Raw genomic sequence first — 16,535 nt, 5'->3', positions numbered from 1 at the left:
ATGATCAAAGAAGGAGATGATGAACAGTCAGAGCCTTTCTGTGGCTTCCCCTCTGGTTATGGCTGAAGAAGGGAAAAGAGTTAGGTAAGATTAGAAAAAGATAAGCGTGCGTGACACGGTAAGACAAGAAACAATAACCGCTTACTGACATGACATTAGAAACTGTTCCAAATTAAACCATATACATATTTTGTGAGCTACTTACTGAGTGTAGTTGTCTGGTGTAAGAAAATATCTCTCTGTTGTTTTGTCACCTTCCCACAGATTGTTCAGCAGCACACCTTGTCAGAGCTGTTGAACATTGTTTGTCTTACGGGAAAATTGAAGCCACAGAGAGTCCCTCCCTTTTTCTCTCTCCCTCCCCCTCTCCCTTGCTCTGTCTTTCACTTTGCTTTGAATTCCTTATTAGAGCGTAAGCAAAATGACTCAGTCAAGTCGAAGTCCATGGCCAAGAGCTGTAAATCAGATAAAGACTTCACCTTTGACACAGAATCAGATGAGCTTTAAACACAAAACTCTTGAGTTACTTCACAGCAGATTTGAGAATTTGTTCCCTCTTTGACTTGAAGGTAGATTTGAAAAAGATACTTCCTGTAGCAGATCTTAGAATACTGTGTCCTGACAAACAAGTTTGCTCACCCACACATACCTTTCAGTCATACAGGTGGTGCAGTCGTGTAATACAGAACAATCCTCAGTGATACACGGCCCACAGAGAAGCTGGACTGGTTTAGCCTCATATTCCTGAGCCAAAACAAACCTTGTCTTCTTGATTATGTGTTCAGATCAGAGTAAAATAAACAGTCACACGGTGTGTGCTTTGTTAAATAATACAGCTGAGCTGCATGACAGCAGGTGAAAATAGACTTCCTCAAGTCTTATCACTGCACAACTTTCAGCGTTCAGCTACAGTGACTACTTCTGCGAGGAATTAAAGCTGGTTATTTAACACTCTAAAATCAATATTGATTTCATTTTATGGCCCAAAAAAAGCAAACAAGACCATTGACAAGACACAGACTGCGTCTATAAATGTAATTCAATGTCTGACCTCTGTCAGGGGGCAGTTACTGATTAACTGCGAGCTGCTAATAAAGCTCTTGTCAGATATTGCATTGGAAAGATTTTTAATGAGTGTTACATTTGAGTATTTGCAGAGCACAGTCAGACAGAAGCATGATGGAGTTATTATTTCTCTGTACCTAAATCACTGAGATTATTTTCACTGCATTATTTGCTGATTAAAAACTTCAGACAACACCGAATAAAACTGTCACGGTAAGTGTTGTAGACAGCTCTGCATTTCACCAGGCTAAGAAAGACCATCATTTGGATCTTAACTGTTATTTTGGATGTTGATCAAGCAGGTACTTCAAATTTACTTTTCTTTTAGTCTCTAAATCACAGTGTGTCAGAAAAAAAAAACCCACCACGCAGCATGTTTAATGGTACAGCCACACCGAAAGTGAATTTGCGTTGAGATTACATACAAAGTCAGTGCAAAGATGCATTTAGATGCCGATTTGCTCCGGACGTCACGTTGCACGCTTTCGGCGCGGCTCGTTTGGGGCGTTTGGGGTGTTTGGGGTGTTTGGGCGTCAGGTGCCTCAACGCTCGAGTTGAAAATATTGAACTTTCGATGCAAATTTGTGTGAGGCTGTGCTGTGGCCGCAAATCAGCGATGACATTCCCCCACAACGTCACTGATTTGATGACGTTGGGAGGGAACCGCCACCTGCTCCGACTCCAACCCCGCTGGAAGATGGAGGAGAGAATAATCTATGCGGTATGTCATCATCCAGAGTTATACAATACAAAGTGTGTACTCTACAGAGACTGGAAAAAAAGGAGCAGGCTTGGGTGAAAGTCACTGAGAAGACAGGTTTTGAAGGTAAGTTCTGTGTTTCCAGCTGGATTTGCCTGCACAGGTCATCACTGAGTCCGACTGTGTTTACCTCAGTGGAGTTTTGTCGTAAAAGATGGAAGAGCCTGAAAGAGAGGAGGGAGAAGCAGGGCAGGGGCAGAGCCAGGGAAAAGATGAAAGTATTCTGCGGTCCTCTCTTTCCTCAACCCCTTCATTATTCCCAGGGAGACCTTCAGGAGCATGGATCAGAGGTCGGGGGTTCGGGGGATCGAGGATGAGGTCGCAGGAAACAGCCAGGCAGGGCCGGTGGAGGTGGATTACCAGGGAGAGGCAACAGGCCTTGATTGTGATCTCCAAGGCTTTCACACACTCTCCCGTCATGCTTTTGAAACCACAGCTCATCGTCTTTCAGATTCTCTTTTGGGCTTTTGGTCTTTAAATGAACGGGCTCTCTACTCCGCCTGCACAGTGACACGCGTCAACCCCTCAGCTCGCCAAAACAGTCTAGAGTCCAGACTCGGGCATTCACGAGGCGCGTTACAGGCGTGATGCGCGTTTAAATTTGCAAGTTTGTGTTTGGTGTGGCCGCAGCATAAGGGAAGGAATCAAATTGTATGCGTACTTCAACCAATGACTTGAAGCTATTTCATAATGTTGTATGATATGAACTCTTCCAGCTCCCTCCACTTCTCCTTTCAATGGATACCACTTACACAGTCGTTAGTTAGATGGTGGTTAACAGAACTAAGATTGTATTGATCTGTTGCCTGGCATCCCAATAAACCAAGACCTGAACAGAACAAGACAAAACACTTACATCTTTTAAAACCATCACGACATGGTGCTCTTAATCTGTGAGCAAATATCACCATAATCTTCACAAACAGTCATCAAACTCAATAACTGTGACAACACCTTACAATTCCTCAAGGTGAATATTTATTTTCAAGTTCATACAAGAGGACCTAAGGTGTGAGATAAGTTTGATTTGTTCTTGACGTGTGAAAACATTTTTCCACAGTGAATCACTCCCTAACATGTTATTTGAGATTCAATCCCAGGAAGTGATTCAACATCTTTCCCTGTTAGAGTTGCACAACAATGAACTCTTCTAAGGGCCTCTGCAAGGCGGACTCAGCTGACATGAGCCAGCACTCCAGTGGTGGGGGAGAGGGGATACTGTAGTCATTTGTGCGGTATCTGCAAATAAAAAAAGTTTTAAGAAGTAGTTATTGTTCAAGAGTAAACACACATTCCAAAAGCTCCCTGTTTTTCATACACACTGATGATACAGGAAGTCATACCTTGTGACATCAATCTCTTTATCGAGGATTCTGAGTTTTGTTGTTGAAGTTTGCTGTACCTCCTCATAAACTGCTGGCTTCACAACTGAACACCAACAGGACAAAGAAAAGGCATTATAAGAAAAACAAGCAGGTTCTTATGAGGAACAAAATATATAAAAGCAATTGTTAACTTGTTTTTGAAAAGTGCCTGATAAATGAAGTTACTGTTAGAGTATTCCATCACTCCTCATCAAGTCTGTTCAAACACTGATTAAACATTTTGCAGACCTGATATTACATCATGCAACTAAATCCACCCACCTAAAATCCCTGTAACGCTGGAGTCTGCCGGGAATTGTCTCACAACTGGCCAGAGGAATTTATGGTTGGGGTGCCCATGAATTAGGATGACAATGCGAGTATCTCCCGCCACAATGTCGATTTCATTGTTCCTCTTGATCAACGTCATACTAGAAAACAAACAGAAATAGAACAAAATTCTTTCTTAAATCTCAGAATTCTGAGAAAAAAAAAATCAGAATTCTGACTTCCCCAGTAGCCTCTAAATCAAATTTCTATCACCTCAAGGGAAGTGAACAGCCTCGTTCGCTGTAAGTAGCTTATTCGTATAGTAGTTGTCAACATACCCAATTTGTCTGGAGTTAAATGGTGTGCCAGTGAGTCCATGCACAAGCTACCTCTAGGTGTTAAGTTAGAGGTTATTTTGTGTTCACCTCCCCTATAGTCCATCCAGTGGTTTACATGCATTTATTCATCTGTGTGCCAGTGCATGAATGTCAGGGCTATTTGTCAGATAGTTTAACGAGTAAAATCAAATCCTCCACTTTCAACAGCTTTTCTTGGTCTACTCAGAACTATGGGCTACAATTTGGAAGCTTGGTAATTATTAATAACACCCTTTATGAATCCGTTATGGTCCGATGGACCGATCTACGCAATATAAAAAGCAAAAAGAACAAAAATAATCTATTCAGTACACCAGCTGCAAAATGGCATAATAATTGACCAATTCGAACCGCTGTTCCCCTCATTTCGGGTTTGTGCGGGTTTGTGCGGAGATTCCCAATTCCCTATCTCCCCTGCTCCGGCCATAGTCATGCCTCGTCCTTCCCCACAACCCCTCTCATGTCAGCTAGCTGCTCAGCTACTGAAGCATCATGGAGCTGGAGAAGACCGAAACCAGGTAGCTGTTACTCTTACCCTCCATGACGAAAAAGTTTTGAGGAAAAGGCTGGAGCAAGGAAGAATTATGAGCAGGTGCCAACAGGGACTGAACATAGGAGAAATGTACAACTGGTAGAAAAAGCTCCAGAGAGATTTGGGACTGATGCTGAGACAGCCAAATTTCTGTTGAACAGGTAATTGCTTTGTTTACTACAGTGGGAGATGTCAGCTGAATAACTCTGGTTAGTCTGTGCCTATACTGGCTAATGAGTGAATGTTGCTGGTCGTAACGGGTGGGCTCTGTCAATAGATTTTAGCATAAGTTAGCCACACATCTTTAGCATTGTAAACTGAGCCGGTGAAGACACGCCGAGAAAGGTAACGCCTCGCCCACAGTCGGCTCTGCTCTGATCAGCTGTGTTTTTCAAATGTGTCTCTTCAGCCAAACTGGGTTTCAGAACGTAGACCATAATTGAAAAAAAAAAATCTGTGATCAGCTCCAACAAAAGATAAACTAGTTGATCTAATAAACAAGCTATGGATGAGCTATGCAAAGCTCCTTTAGGCAATAAAGACCTGGAAAATAATGGTGGGTTTGTAAGAAGCACAGATGAACAAATGTTTATCATTTGGAGACTCACTCTGATGAGGTCCAAAGCCACATGAAAATTTGACTCTTCACTCTTGAACAATAACCCTGTTTATCCTTGAATGTCCGAGAAACGGTTTCATTAAGGTGTAAATCTCCGCTTAACAATATAAAGTCACCTGTCACCAACGATGTGTTCGTCCGGTCGAGTCTGGAACCGCATGTGTTGCCCATCGAACATCATGATCATCTGGGGGCTAACCCTAAAGTACTGCTGAGCTTTGTGGATGACAATGGTTTTGAAGCCTCCTTGTGAATCAAGCTCACCATTCACAGACAGCTCTAAAGTTGAAAAGAACAATGAGGTTACTCATCACTGAACTTGGAAAAAAAAGCATTGGTGGGAAAAAGAAACACCATAAACTGCTGTGATGAGATTTTATCTGATTATGGAACAGGTTGACATGAACAATGCTGGACAAGACCGTCAGAAAAAAAAATCTTATTATTTCTATTTTATTATCGAGTTCTATTCTGCGCACTGAATAGTGTCAATACATGCTTTGTCACTATTTGACAACAGTAACTATTTGAATGGGTTCAGATAGTAAAAGGTTTTCATTTCTTAAGAATAACTTAGAAGTATAAAGGCCCAGACTACTATAAGAGTGTAGATGGCTTGTAGATACCACTAAGTACTAGGGAAAGAGCAAAAAAATAAATAAATAGATCAAATTATATGTGTAACACCAATAAGTGAAATGTTGAAATGTTAGCTTTGCTTTTTTTAAGAGTTAACTTAAATAATAATCCCAGATAAACATAACTGACCTTGGCTGGAATGGTTAAGAAGATTGAGGTTGACAGTTCCAAAGACATTAAAACATAGTGGGAGAGACTGGTCTGCTGTCTTGAGCAAAAACGTGTTGGTATGTGATGGTGGAGGAGGAGGTGGAGGAGGTGGTGGAGGAGGTGGCCTATGAGGACGTTGAAGCATAAGATCATGACCAGGGTAAGCATGGTGGAAGTCAGGCATGCCTGGGAGGCCTGGGAAGCCTGGGAGGCCTGGAGGGCCTGGAGGGCCTGCAGGGAAAGGATGGGGTGAATGACTTCTGGGAAAAGAAGAGGCTGTTGAAGACACAGAGAACAACAGTCACAGAGCCAATGGGAACGGCCTCATCAAAAACAAACCCTTGTGTTTTCAAAAAGTTTTGAATAAATCAAAGATGCATTTCAGAAAAATTTGTATCAGCTAAAATAAATGTTATTTTCTCTCAACATGAACATTTTTTTGCAGTGCAAACATCAAAAATTGTTTTGCTTTCGTGGGATTGGCCTGAACAGAACTGTCGATGATATTCTGGGAAAAATTAAATGCACTGATCATCATATCTTATCCTGACAACAAAATAAAATCTCAGTAATGGTACACAACACGTTTTGAAATTTTATTGACATTTTATTTGACATAAAATATCGTTTAAGCTCACTGAGCTCCTTTTTATGTTCCTATTTTATTTTTTAACTCAAAGTTGCTTGACTAATTCTTTAGGTTAAATTGATATTGTTTATACTTCTTTAGTTTCGAGGTTTCTTTCAAGATCTCCTTATTACTCGTATTCTCTCAATCTTTGGGAGCTGTTCGACTAAAGAACTGGGTAGATTTTATTACAGATAACATTGTACATACTGATGCTTTTAATTTGAATGGAAAGCTACAGACACAGTGAAAATAGCCATGTCACCCAAAATAATGGGTGTTAAGATAAGTTCTGTTAGTTTAATGTTTTAGTGTTTTTTGTTCTTTTTACTGATCACACGTCTAATTTTTTGATAAAGATAGTTCAGGTTAGTAAAGGCAATAAATGAACAGAGTGGTGTGTTTACTGGAAGTGGACATGTGTAGTTATGGAAAGTTTGATCATTTCTATATCTTTTCTGGTAACCTGTCAGCTGTGACATCATATCTTCTTGTTTTAGCATGAAATAACTGTTATGGTAACTATTTTATTATTATTATTATTAATAATAATAATAATAATAATAATAATAATAATTCGCCTGATAGTCGCTAACTGGGTTGGCAGAAATATTGTGAATAACTTATTTGTCATGTATTTAAGTTTTCCAGTTTGTCCATCCTGCAGCCAGTCAGGAGCTCTAAAAGTTGTGGCTTGACTTTGGTACAGCCACTAAAATTGACTGAAAGTCTCATTTTGCATAAATGTCCGTCAACTTCGAGGGTTTTTCTGCCTCTTCTGGCCTGAGTTCCTGTGAATTTTTTTTCTTCTCCTTCTGTGGGGGAATTTTCTTTCATTTCACATCATCTCCAGACTTTCTTGTTAGCTTCATTCAGACATTAGGTTGCTGTATAAATGTCATCAGTCAATATCAAAATTGAAAACCTGGCTAAAAGTCCTGTGAGGAGTTTTATCCAGTAATAAAACAGACCCAATAGAATTTTAAGACCTCATACAAAGAGGATCGAGGCCAACATTCATTTGTCTATGTAGTTAATTTTGATGTCCAAAGCAAATGTGTCTGACAGTTAACCCCTTGATGCCTGTTGCAAATTTGCGATATACCCTGTCAGATCTTGATACAGCTGAGATGACTTTTGTGTCCCACTAATGCCTTTTGATTCATATTGTACACATACAACGATTGTAGGGGGTTAAAACACAGCAGGTTATTTTTATTTACTTGTATTTATTTGTTTGATTAGAAAACAAGAGTGCTGAAACCCTTGGCTCTTTTCAAATAGAACACATTCAGCCATGAGAAATGAATCTGATGCAGAAGTGCTAAAAACTAGGGTTCATTAAGCTTACTCTTAGGTTTTTATTGCAATTCAAACGTACAGCCTAGTTAAATATACTTTTAAATAGTTTATTTCTTTGTCAGTACACACTGTATGTTTTCCTATCATCCAGTAGTGTTGAAGATATTAGTGTTACAAGTTGGCAAAATTGCAAAATTAGAGGCACAGCTCACCTGACTGTCAGGTGGGAATACTGCAGCCAAGTTTGGAGAAGCCTGCCTTATCTCCACCCCTTTCTACCTCACTCTACCTCGACTAAAGTTAGATCAAGTCAGCATTTCTAATACGGCACCTGATGAAGATAGTCTTAAGACTATCTATAAACCCCAGTCAGAAACAGAAGGCTTCTAAATCCAGGTTGAAGACTCATCTACTGCTGCTTTTTAACTCGATTAGCTTTAGACAGAGTTGATTTAAAAAAAAAAAAAAAACAGCAACACAAATTATCTTTAGATACTCTACCCATTGGTGGTTCCATGGTGACAGTTGTGATGTCTGGACTATATGTAGCAGAAAATACATCACCTTCCATATCTAAACCATCTGTGAATACAAAGCTTGTTAACAGTGAGAAGACATCAGAGGGTTTTTCCACTGGGATTTCACCCACAGATCAAACATGTTTTCAACATGTCAGTCCAATTAATGCAGTAAGTGTTTGGCTTTTCTAAGAGTAGCCCAAGCTGTAGTCTGCATTTTTTACTGTCTGTCTGTCTGTGACTAACGATTTGCATAGATAAATGTATTGTACTGACTTTAAGAAATTGGGCTGAAATAACACCGTGAGTATTCCTATAGTTTGGGTAGAGGTGCAAAGAAAAAACTAGAAGCTGTGGAAAGTCAGATCTGACATCAGGCATTTTTTTGTTTATCAAGTGATAGTTATACATAAGCACAAATTCAAAAGTGAAGTATCTGGCTTCACAAATTTTTCTTGCCTTATATATCGTGCCAATGTGTAGGTATTTGTAGGTATTTTTTCCCCAGAGATGCTGATTGTTTTTTTTAATGACAGAATGAAAGACCTCCTCAGCTTTGTGGAGGTATTTGATGTGTTGCCTGGGTATTTTTTAGATAACCACGTGAAGTTGGTAATGTATAAGAAAAAGAAAAAACAGGTAAAAATTGGCACAAAGAGGAAAAAAATACCTGGCAGGTCAGCATAAACTTCATAGTCTGCAAAAGAAGATGGAAGAATGAGAATTTCCTTTTTGGTGTGTAGCATGTTCATCTGACTAGCAAGCGTTTCTCAAGACTATCACTATCCACTAGCTACAAACACGCAGAACTAAGAGCCTTTGAAATGTCTTTCTCCAACTATTAAATTTAAATGAATGTATTTCCCAAATGTTAAAGGTAGAGTCTGCAGAATTTTCTTTAAAAAAAAAATTAAAAGTCAACTTTTGATGCTGCTCAGTCATGTCCTTTTGGCCTCTATACATGTATGCCAGTGTCTGTGTTTGCCTCAACCCTCTCCTCTGTCTGTATGCTGATGTTTTGGTTGTGTCAGGACATTTCTGGGCAGAGAGAAGGCATGGTTACCTCAGCCAATCAGCACCCAGTGCACTAGTGACTTTCGTGTTGATGATAGCGAAGGGTAGAAACTATTCAGAGCAGCTAGAATAGTATATGTAACACAGAGCAAGAAAAATCAGCGACAAAACACCCCAAACAGATAAAGCGCAGCCATCAGCAGCCGTTGTGCAGCCAGAGTCTGCACAGTTGGCTATGAGAGACTTAGCCAGAATCTGAGTGGAGCGGGATGACAAAAATGATAATCTTTTTTTCTTTTGAAGATCTAAACTGTTTTTGGCTCTCCCTCCCAGCGTATTTTACAATTGCCGAAAAAATACACAAGAACGGCAGCTGTCAGTCATCATTAAACGTGACATAAAGCCTAATTTTTAACCCCTTATAACTAATAAAAACAAAACTTTTCTGAAAAAAGAGGAATTGAACACAAGGAAGCCAAATAAAATCTTCAAATCACCATGAGAATTGGGTGTGAGAAACATTTCTATGAGGTATAAGAACTGAAATTCAAAGTTTGAGACTAGAGCCCATCTGGCATGGCTGACAGATTTTTGACCTAAACAGAAGCCAGTCACCAGGGGAAGCAGATTTCGAGCCTCGCTAGATGATGTCCATTTTTATTTCTTTTTAAACAGTCATATGTTCACAGTAACATGAACTTAAATATCTTTTAAATTTTTAATATTTAGCTAAAAATTAAGTACAACAGAAAAATATAAGTTCAACTGGTTAATTGAAAAATCAACAACTCAGTTATTGATGATTCATAAGCTGTTCAGTACGTGAGTTAATTCCACACTCAGATTTAAAATTCAATGACGGTATACATATTTTTGTTATGACTCCATCCTGTGCCAGATCACACATGCATGTCTTACCTGGTAGTGGTATCTGAACTGAGATGAGGAAAAAATGTTAACAATTCAATAGCAGTATTTGTTTTTGTTATGACACCGTCTTATGCCAAATCACACATGCATGTCTTACCTGGTTGTGGTAACACACCTGATATGAGAAAAATGTAAACACTTAAACAGCAGTATTCGTTTTTCTTATGACACCGTCTTATGCCAAATCACACATGCATGTCTTACCTGCTTGTGGTAACAGACCTGAAAAGAGAAAAATGTTTCGGACAAAAGAACATGTTGGACATTGTTGGTTTTACGATGCCTTGGATATTATGTTCACATTTATGTTGCTCACCAGCAGCACTCCCGTATCCACCATAACTCCCGCCCAAGCCTCCACTGCCTCCAGTGCGTCCACCATAACCCATGCCTCCACCTCCAGCAACACCTGCGCTTCCAACCTGAATATTTACTCTACTAGCAACAGAGCCTCCATAACCCAGTGAGCTGCCTCTGAATCCAGTGGTCGGCTGTTTTTCACCTTCCTTGGGTTTATGGAGCACATCTGTGCTCTCTCCCGGAGGCTTGGTCACCACCATGGATGTGAGTGGGGTTACAAAGCTGTACTTCAGTGACAGCTCCAAGGCCTCCTTCTTAGCGCTCTCCTTCTCAGGGCCAGATAATTGCAGTCTGTGTAAAAAGTTCCATAAATATTTTAAATGTAGTTGATGGTACAGAAGAAGAAAAATGTAGGACATCGAGGGTATCATCAAAAATGTTTTACAACACAGGACTCCCATTTTATGGATTTAAATGTTAAATTTTCAAACCAAGTTTGGAAAGATCCTGAAAGCTGACCAACTTGCAAAAGAATTTACTAACACCCCCCCAGAGCTAGACCTTCATCAGATTTACAGTTAACAGACTAATTAGCACTATAGAATCAGGTGTGGGCTGTTTTTTAGGGAGTATTCACACATTAATCGTTTGGGGCAGTTGCTCCGAAACAGTGAGTGCCTCCCTGAAAGTTTATTTTTATTTTATTTTTTTTTCTACAGCCTTGCATCATGCTTTTGAAGAGCAAACCACAACAAAGCCAGTTTCATTTTAAACAAAACCACAGACTTAAGCCAGACTGAAGCCTCTATGTAACCTAAGATACTTACAATAAATCTGAGACTTCCCAGAGATGGATGATGAACTGTTTTTTTTTTCAGGGGGTGTACAGTAATGACCCCAAGAACATATTTGCAAACTTATCTGGAGGGACAGATTCCTACCTTCTAACCGGTACACACTGATGCTTCTGAAATTGCTCGTATTGTCTATCCAATATTTAAAATTAAAGTCATCCCAGCATTCACTGGTATTTTTTTTTTGTTTTTACTTGTTTTATTCTGGTGTAAATAGTAAAAAAAAATCTCTCTTTTTTTTCTAAATTTATAAATTTAGTTCCTATCTTAAGTTAAGTTCTTATTTTTGATTTATATTTTTGCTTTTTGCACTCTGGTTATTGTAAAACTGATGTAGGGATCAAAAAAGAATATTACATTTTATTCCAACCATTTAATCAAAAATGCAGTGCTTTCAAAATGAACCTTGGTGGAAAGTGGTTTGTAGCCTACTGCTGGCAAAGCTGGCCATTTTTACCACCATAGACTGTATATAGAGTGGACAGCGTGGCTCCGCCATTTATCATTGTGAAGCCAAAATACCGCAGTCTCAGGCGCCACCATTGTAGCAGTTTGGAGCCAGAGTCTGCGCAGTAGAGACAATGAGAGGTTCCGGGAGAATCTAAGTGGAGCCGGTGACAAAAATAATTTATTTATTTTTTTCTTACGAGAGTCTAATCACTTCCTGACTGTACCACCCGACATATTTTTCAATCCCTGAAAAGAATACACGAGAACGGCAGCTGTGAATTATCGTGAAGCGTTACATAAAGCCTCTCTAAACTAATGAAGACGAAACTTTTCAGAAAAAAGAGGACTTAAATACAAGACAGCCAAATGATATCTTCAAATCACCACAACAATTGGAAGTGAGAAACATTTCTATGAGGTGTATTGATTTTTTTAAATTTTGACCACAGCCCATCCGGAATGGCTGGAAAGACGTATTTTTAAACCTATACTGCAGCCAGTCACCAGGGGGAGCAGTTTTTGTGGAGACCTCACTTTTGAGCCGGGCATGTGGACGTCCATTTTTTTTACAGTCTATGGTTACAACAGCACATACCCGGTGATGGGTTTTGAGATATACAGTTGTCATGAAATTAGATGCTTGTTTTTGTTTTGCTTTGATGGTAAACTCAGGGACCTTGTTTTAAAATTACACTTAGAATTGTAAATCTTGCATAGGTAACAAGTGCACTATACCATATAAGAACAGAAGGCTGAATGATCAAATTTGACTCAAAATGTGGTTCAAGTTAAAAAAGTGTCTTACTCACTCTTTCTCCAGAAGCTGTTTGACAGTGAGGTAGGCCCAAACCCTCTGGATGTGACTGTCAGACACTGTTCCAGTTGACTCCACTGTCTGGTTTGTTTCTGTGAACACCACCCTTGTGTTTTTCTGTTTTAGATCAAATGAGATGTCAGTGTTTCTGAAACTTATACAGAGTTTAAGAAGGTTACAGCTGGTAGAAGTTTATGCTGGTCCTTACCGAAATGGCCACCACTTGTGGTGTGAAGGTTTCGATGTCATTATCTGTGATCTGACCAGCCACAACAATCTCAGAGCCATTGTAATACTGGCTGAAGGTAGTCTGGGTTACGTTGAATCCACCCTCATAAATCATCATCACATCTGTCAACAATGGAGTGGCCACCTCTTCATAGAAACCCTGTTGGCACACAGTTTGACTCTGAGTTGATAAAGTTCTTTACCACTCACTGAGAGCTGATTGAGTCAACATAAAGAGGGAAGTGAAGGTGACTGATAATACCTTCAGCTGTAAATCAGCATCAGAGTCTTCATAAATCCTTCTTGCCACACCGTCATTCTGTAGCGACATCTTCTCAAGAAACTCAAAGTTGACATCAAAACCAAAACCGAGGCAGTAGAGTGGGAATTTACCCGCGATGGCCTCTCTTACATTTGACTGAATTTGTTTGAGGTTTGTCACCCCTGTAGAGAGAAGAGGGTGTTGATCCAAAAGGTTTAACTGCATAGTAAGTGGTCTATAAATGCCCTATATTACCTGAGGTTGGGTCTCCATCTGTGAGAAGTATGAGGATTGAAGCTGAACCCTCTCTGGGATGTGCATTCAGTATTTTTGCTCCTTCTAACACTGCTTGGTTTATGTCTGTGGCTGAAAAAAAAGAAAAAAAATTCAGTAACACCATTTGGGAGTCAAATGTTCGCATGACTCCATAAAATATATATATTTTTAAAACCTTACCTCCTCTATCTTGAATTTGCCGCGCAAACGTCTTGGCACTTGCCAGGTTTTCTTCGTTAGCTTGAACAAGTTCTCGTTTCCAGTGAAAAATGTTGCTATCAAAAGAAATCACCCCAAAGAAGTCCTCCTCGGCTAGGTCATTCAAGATATGGAGCAATGCAATTCGGGTCTGGTTAAAAACACCATGACCAACATGTTATTACTCAATGCTTTCTCTTAAATTTTAATCACTGGCATAGACATACAGCATTTAACAGCACAAGCTTTAATCTGTAAAGACAGTATACTACAAACTCACTGAAAACAGTTTACCTGGTGCATTTTTCTGCCATGCATTGAGCCACTTTGATCAATAATAAACACAACATTTTTGGGAATGCGAGGGAGATTAGATGGAGCAAAGTGATGAACAAAGTAGCCCGGTGATTTCTGGGGAGAGAGTAAAACAGATTTTTAGTGACTGAGTGCTGTTTAGTGTTTTCTTACTCCTTCAGTCTACATATGAACATTTGTCAAAGATCTTGAAAGTCAAAATTTTGAAAGAACTTAACCATTGCTGTACCTTGATGTCTCCAAATGTGCTGTTTCTGTTAACATCGTAAACAATAACCAGATCTCCGTTCATACCGTTCTCACTACAGCTGTCACAGTTTTTCTGTTGGTCTTCTGTTGGGTAGAAATATACCCAAGCCTGGAAACAGGTAGATTAAGGTTTTATACATTCCATTTAAGTAGCATTTTAAACATTTGCACTTTTTTGTGGATTGTTGAGTAACTAGATTAAAATGTTTCAAAAATGTATATGCATGTAAAGTGATTTCACAGAGAAGTACCTGTGTGTCTAAATGTGTTTTAGTGATGGCATTTGCCAAGGCATTGGTGCTCAGACCTCCTTTCACCTCCAATAAATTGATACCAGCTTCCTCATCAATGTGCACGTCAACCTGAGAAATAAAGAAAGTCAGAAGTTCAAAGCACAGACTATGTCATACCCCCAACCCCAAAGTTGTGTTTATGGTTCATCAATTAAAAAAAAAAAAAACACAACAAACTGTGGACACCTTGAAGTCTTTGACAGGTTGCATGGGTCGGGCGTGGATGGTCAGCTCATACTTGCCCAGTCTACGTTTGAGTAGCTCTTCATATGTGAGCTCAAAGGTGACCTTTTTGTGAGCAGCCACATTCACAGACGTCTTGAATTCCTCAAGAGTCCTGCCTACAGAACTTCAGAAATGATAAATAAGCCATGTTAGCAGTGGATCCTGACCACCTATTGACTTGGAGACATTTTTATACCTATGACCCCACAGGTTTGGGCCTTAACAGTTATCTACTCAAGATTATTTGTGTTGTTGTTGTTTTTTTTTTTTTTTCTATTGATTCCAAAAGAGAAAAATTAAAAGAATAAACTGTGCTGAATAGAGATCTGCTCTAGTCTCCAAAAGACACATGGTAATTTTCTCCAACATATCTTTGAAACTATGACCTGTTGACCATTGTACCTGACAATTCCAGCACTCTGGCCACGTGACACAGCATCAGTGTACTGCTGCTTAGCCACCTCTTTAGCTTTCACGATCCCATCGTACGCTTCACCGTCTATAAACCTGAGGACCAATCACAAGACTTTGTTGTTTTTATGTTCTCAGTTACCACTAACTCATTTCACAGTCCTTAAATATTCATGAAGTATCTTTGCTCTACACACATTCTGAATTTACTGATGAAGGCATTCTTGGGAATCCGGACTTGAAACTCTATTTCCCTTGCCGCGTCCATTCGATTGGCCACACGGCTTGTGATGACCGTGGTGGCATAGCGACTGCTCACAGTTGAGTTGATGTGAAAGCTGTAGATGTCCCAGTCATCCTGAACAAATACAGAAGGCACATTTTGCAAAAAAAAAAAAAAAAAAAAAAAGAAGGAAAGAAAAAAACATGGCTCAGTTGGTGTCTCTGGCTGATGACCAGCAAGCCAAAGATCAGATGATGATGTAAACAAAGGTGGGTGGCATCAGTGAAATATCATTGGTTTAACTGCAGAAACACCCCTCTGTCATATTTTTTTATGACCTGTTAACTTCTAATGGCATATTTCCTTTATTTTTATACTAACTCAATAATAAATGGTAATTATCTTATATACACACACAAAAACATGTTTTTGTCATAACAAAGGAAATTTGACAAAACTTCTTTGAACTGTTATTGCTGAGCCCATACACATGAACAAAATTAGACAAGACAAAAGGTAGAGAGCCTGCAGGTCCTTCAACCTAAGCTACCAAATGTTTATCGACGGCAAAGGTCAGTGCGTTGCAACCAGCAGAAAGACGCTGAAAATATGAGAGAAAGTAAAGCCTAGGCCTGTGGTATGTATTAATTCCTCTGTGTTCAGATTCATAATGATTTTTTTCAGGTTTCTTCGAAGTATTGTTCTCTTCACTATAAGCTTTTGTTGCCTTACCTTGTTTGGTAGAGTAGTAACCAAAGCCAGCAGCAGCCCAAAGAGGGTGACATGCACCACAGTCCCAGCCATGATGGATCCCACCAGAGTGCAAGCCAAGCAGCTGAAACTGTCTTTTAAACCCAGACAAACAAGGACAGCACGTCAACATTTTTTTTCCCAAAAGACAAAACTCTGTCTCTCTCTCTTGTACACGCCCATCCCTAGAAAATACGCCCCCACCCCACCTCCACACACAGCAGGCTGATGGAAATGAGATACAGCCTAAAATATTGATCACATTTATCAGAAATACTGCTGCCTGTCTGGCAAGAGATATTGCTTGGACTTTTGTGCCTAACGAAATATTTCCATGCAAACAGACAACTGTTGTCAGAAATAACATTCCAGTTAGGGAAACAAATGAGAAAATAATATCATATGGTGTCGAGCAAAACTGAATTTATTTTTTCTGACTTCAAGTATGTACAGCTTTTGTGAACAAGTATTGTTTGGACAAGGTTGGTAAATGGCTGAGGATTGGTGATACAGCAGGCA

The 16,535-nt window shown here is 39.5% G+C and overlaps 1 protein-coding gene across 1 annotated transcript; it reads right to left on the bottom strand.

Annotated features, from left to right (window-relative positions):
* Positions 1 to 2,840: 2,840 nt before the first annotated feature.
* Positions 2,841 to 16,070, bottom strand: itih3b.2 (inter-alpha-trypsin inhibitor heavy chain 3b, tandem duplicate 2). Its single transcript, XM_074670833.1, has 19 exons — positions 15,999 to 16,070; positions 15,241 to 15,401; positions 15,035 to 15,139; positions 14,594 to 14,756; positions 14,366 to 14,476; positions 14,095 to 14,223; positions 13,845 to 13,961; positions 13,533 to 13,701; positions 13,332 to 13,442; positions 13,077 to 13,258; positions 12,795 to 12,974; positions 12,582 to 12,703; positions 10,485 to 10,819; positions 10,373 to 10,390; positions 5,756 to 6,052; positions 5,104 to 5,266; positions 3,472 to 3,620; positions 3,169 to 3,253; positions 2,841 to 3,064 (listed from the first exon to the last, which is right to left on the bottom strand). The coding sequence occupies exons 1-19, from the start codon at positions 16,068 to 16,070 to the stop codon at positions 2,950 to 2,952; spliced, it is 2,784 nt and encodes a 927-aa protein (XP_074526934.1). The 3' UTR covers positions 2,841 to 2,949.
* Between the last annotated feature and the right edge of the window lie 465 nt (positions 16,071 to 16,535).

The sequence above is a fragment of the Halichoeres trimaculatus genome, unplaced genomic scaffold (genome assembly GCF_033239565.1).
Source record: "Halichoeres trimaculatus isolate MK-OKI-2021-1 unplaced genomic scaffold, fHalTri1.1 fHalTri1_scaffold_1, whole genome shotgun sequence".
NCBI lineage: Eukaryota > Metazoa > Chordata > Actinopteri > Labriformes > Labridae > Halichoeres > Halichoeres trimaculatus.
This window is presented reverse-complemented; position numbering and strand designations above follow the sequence as displayed.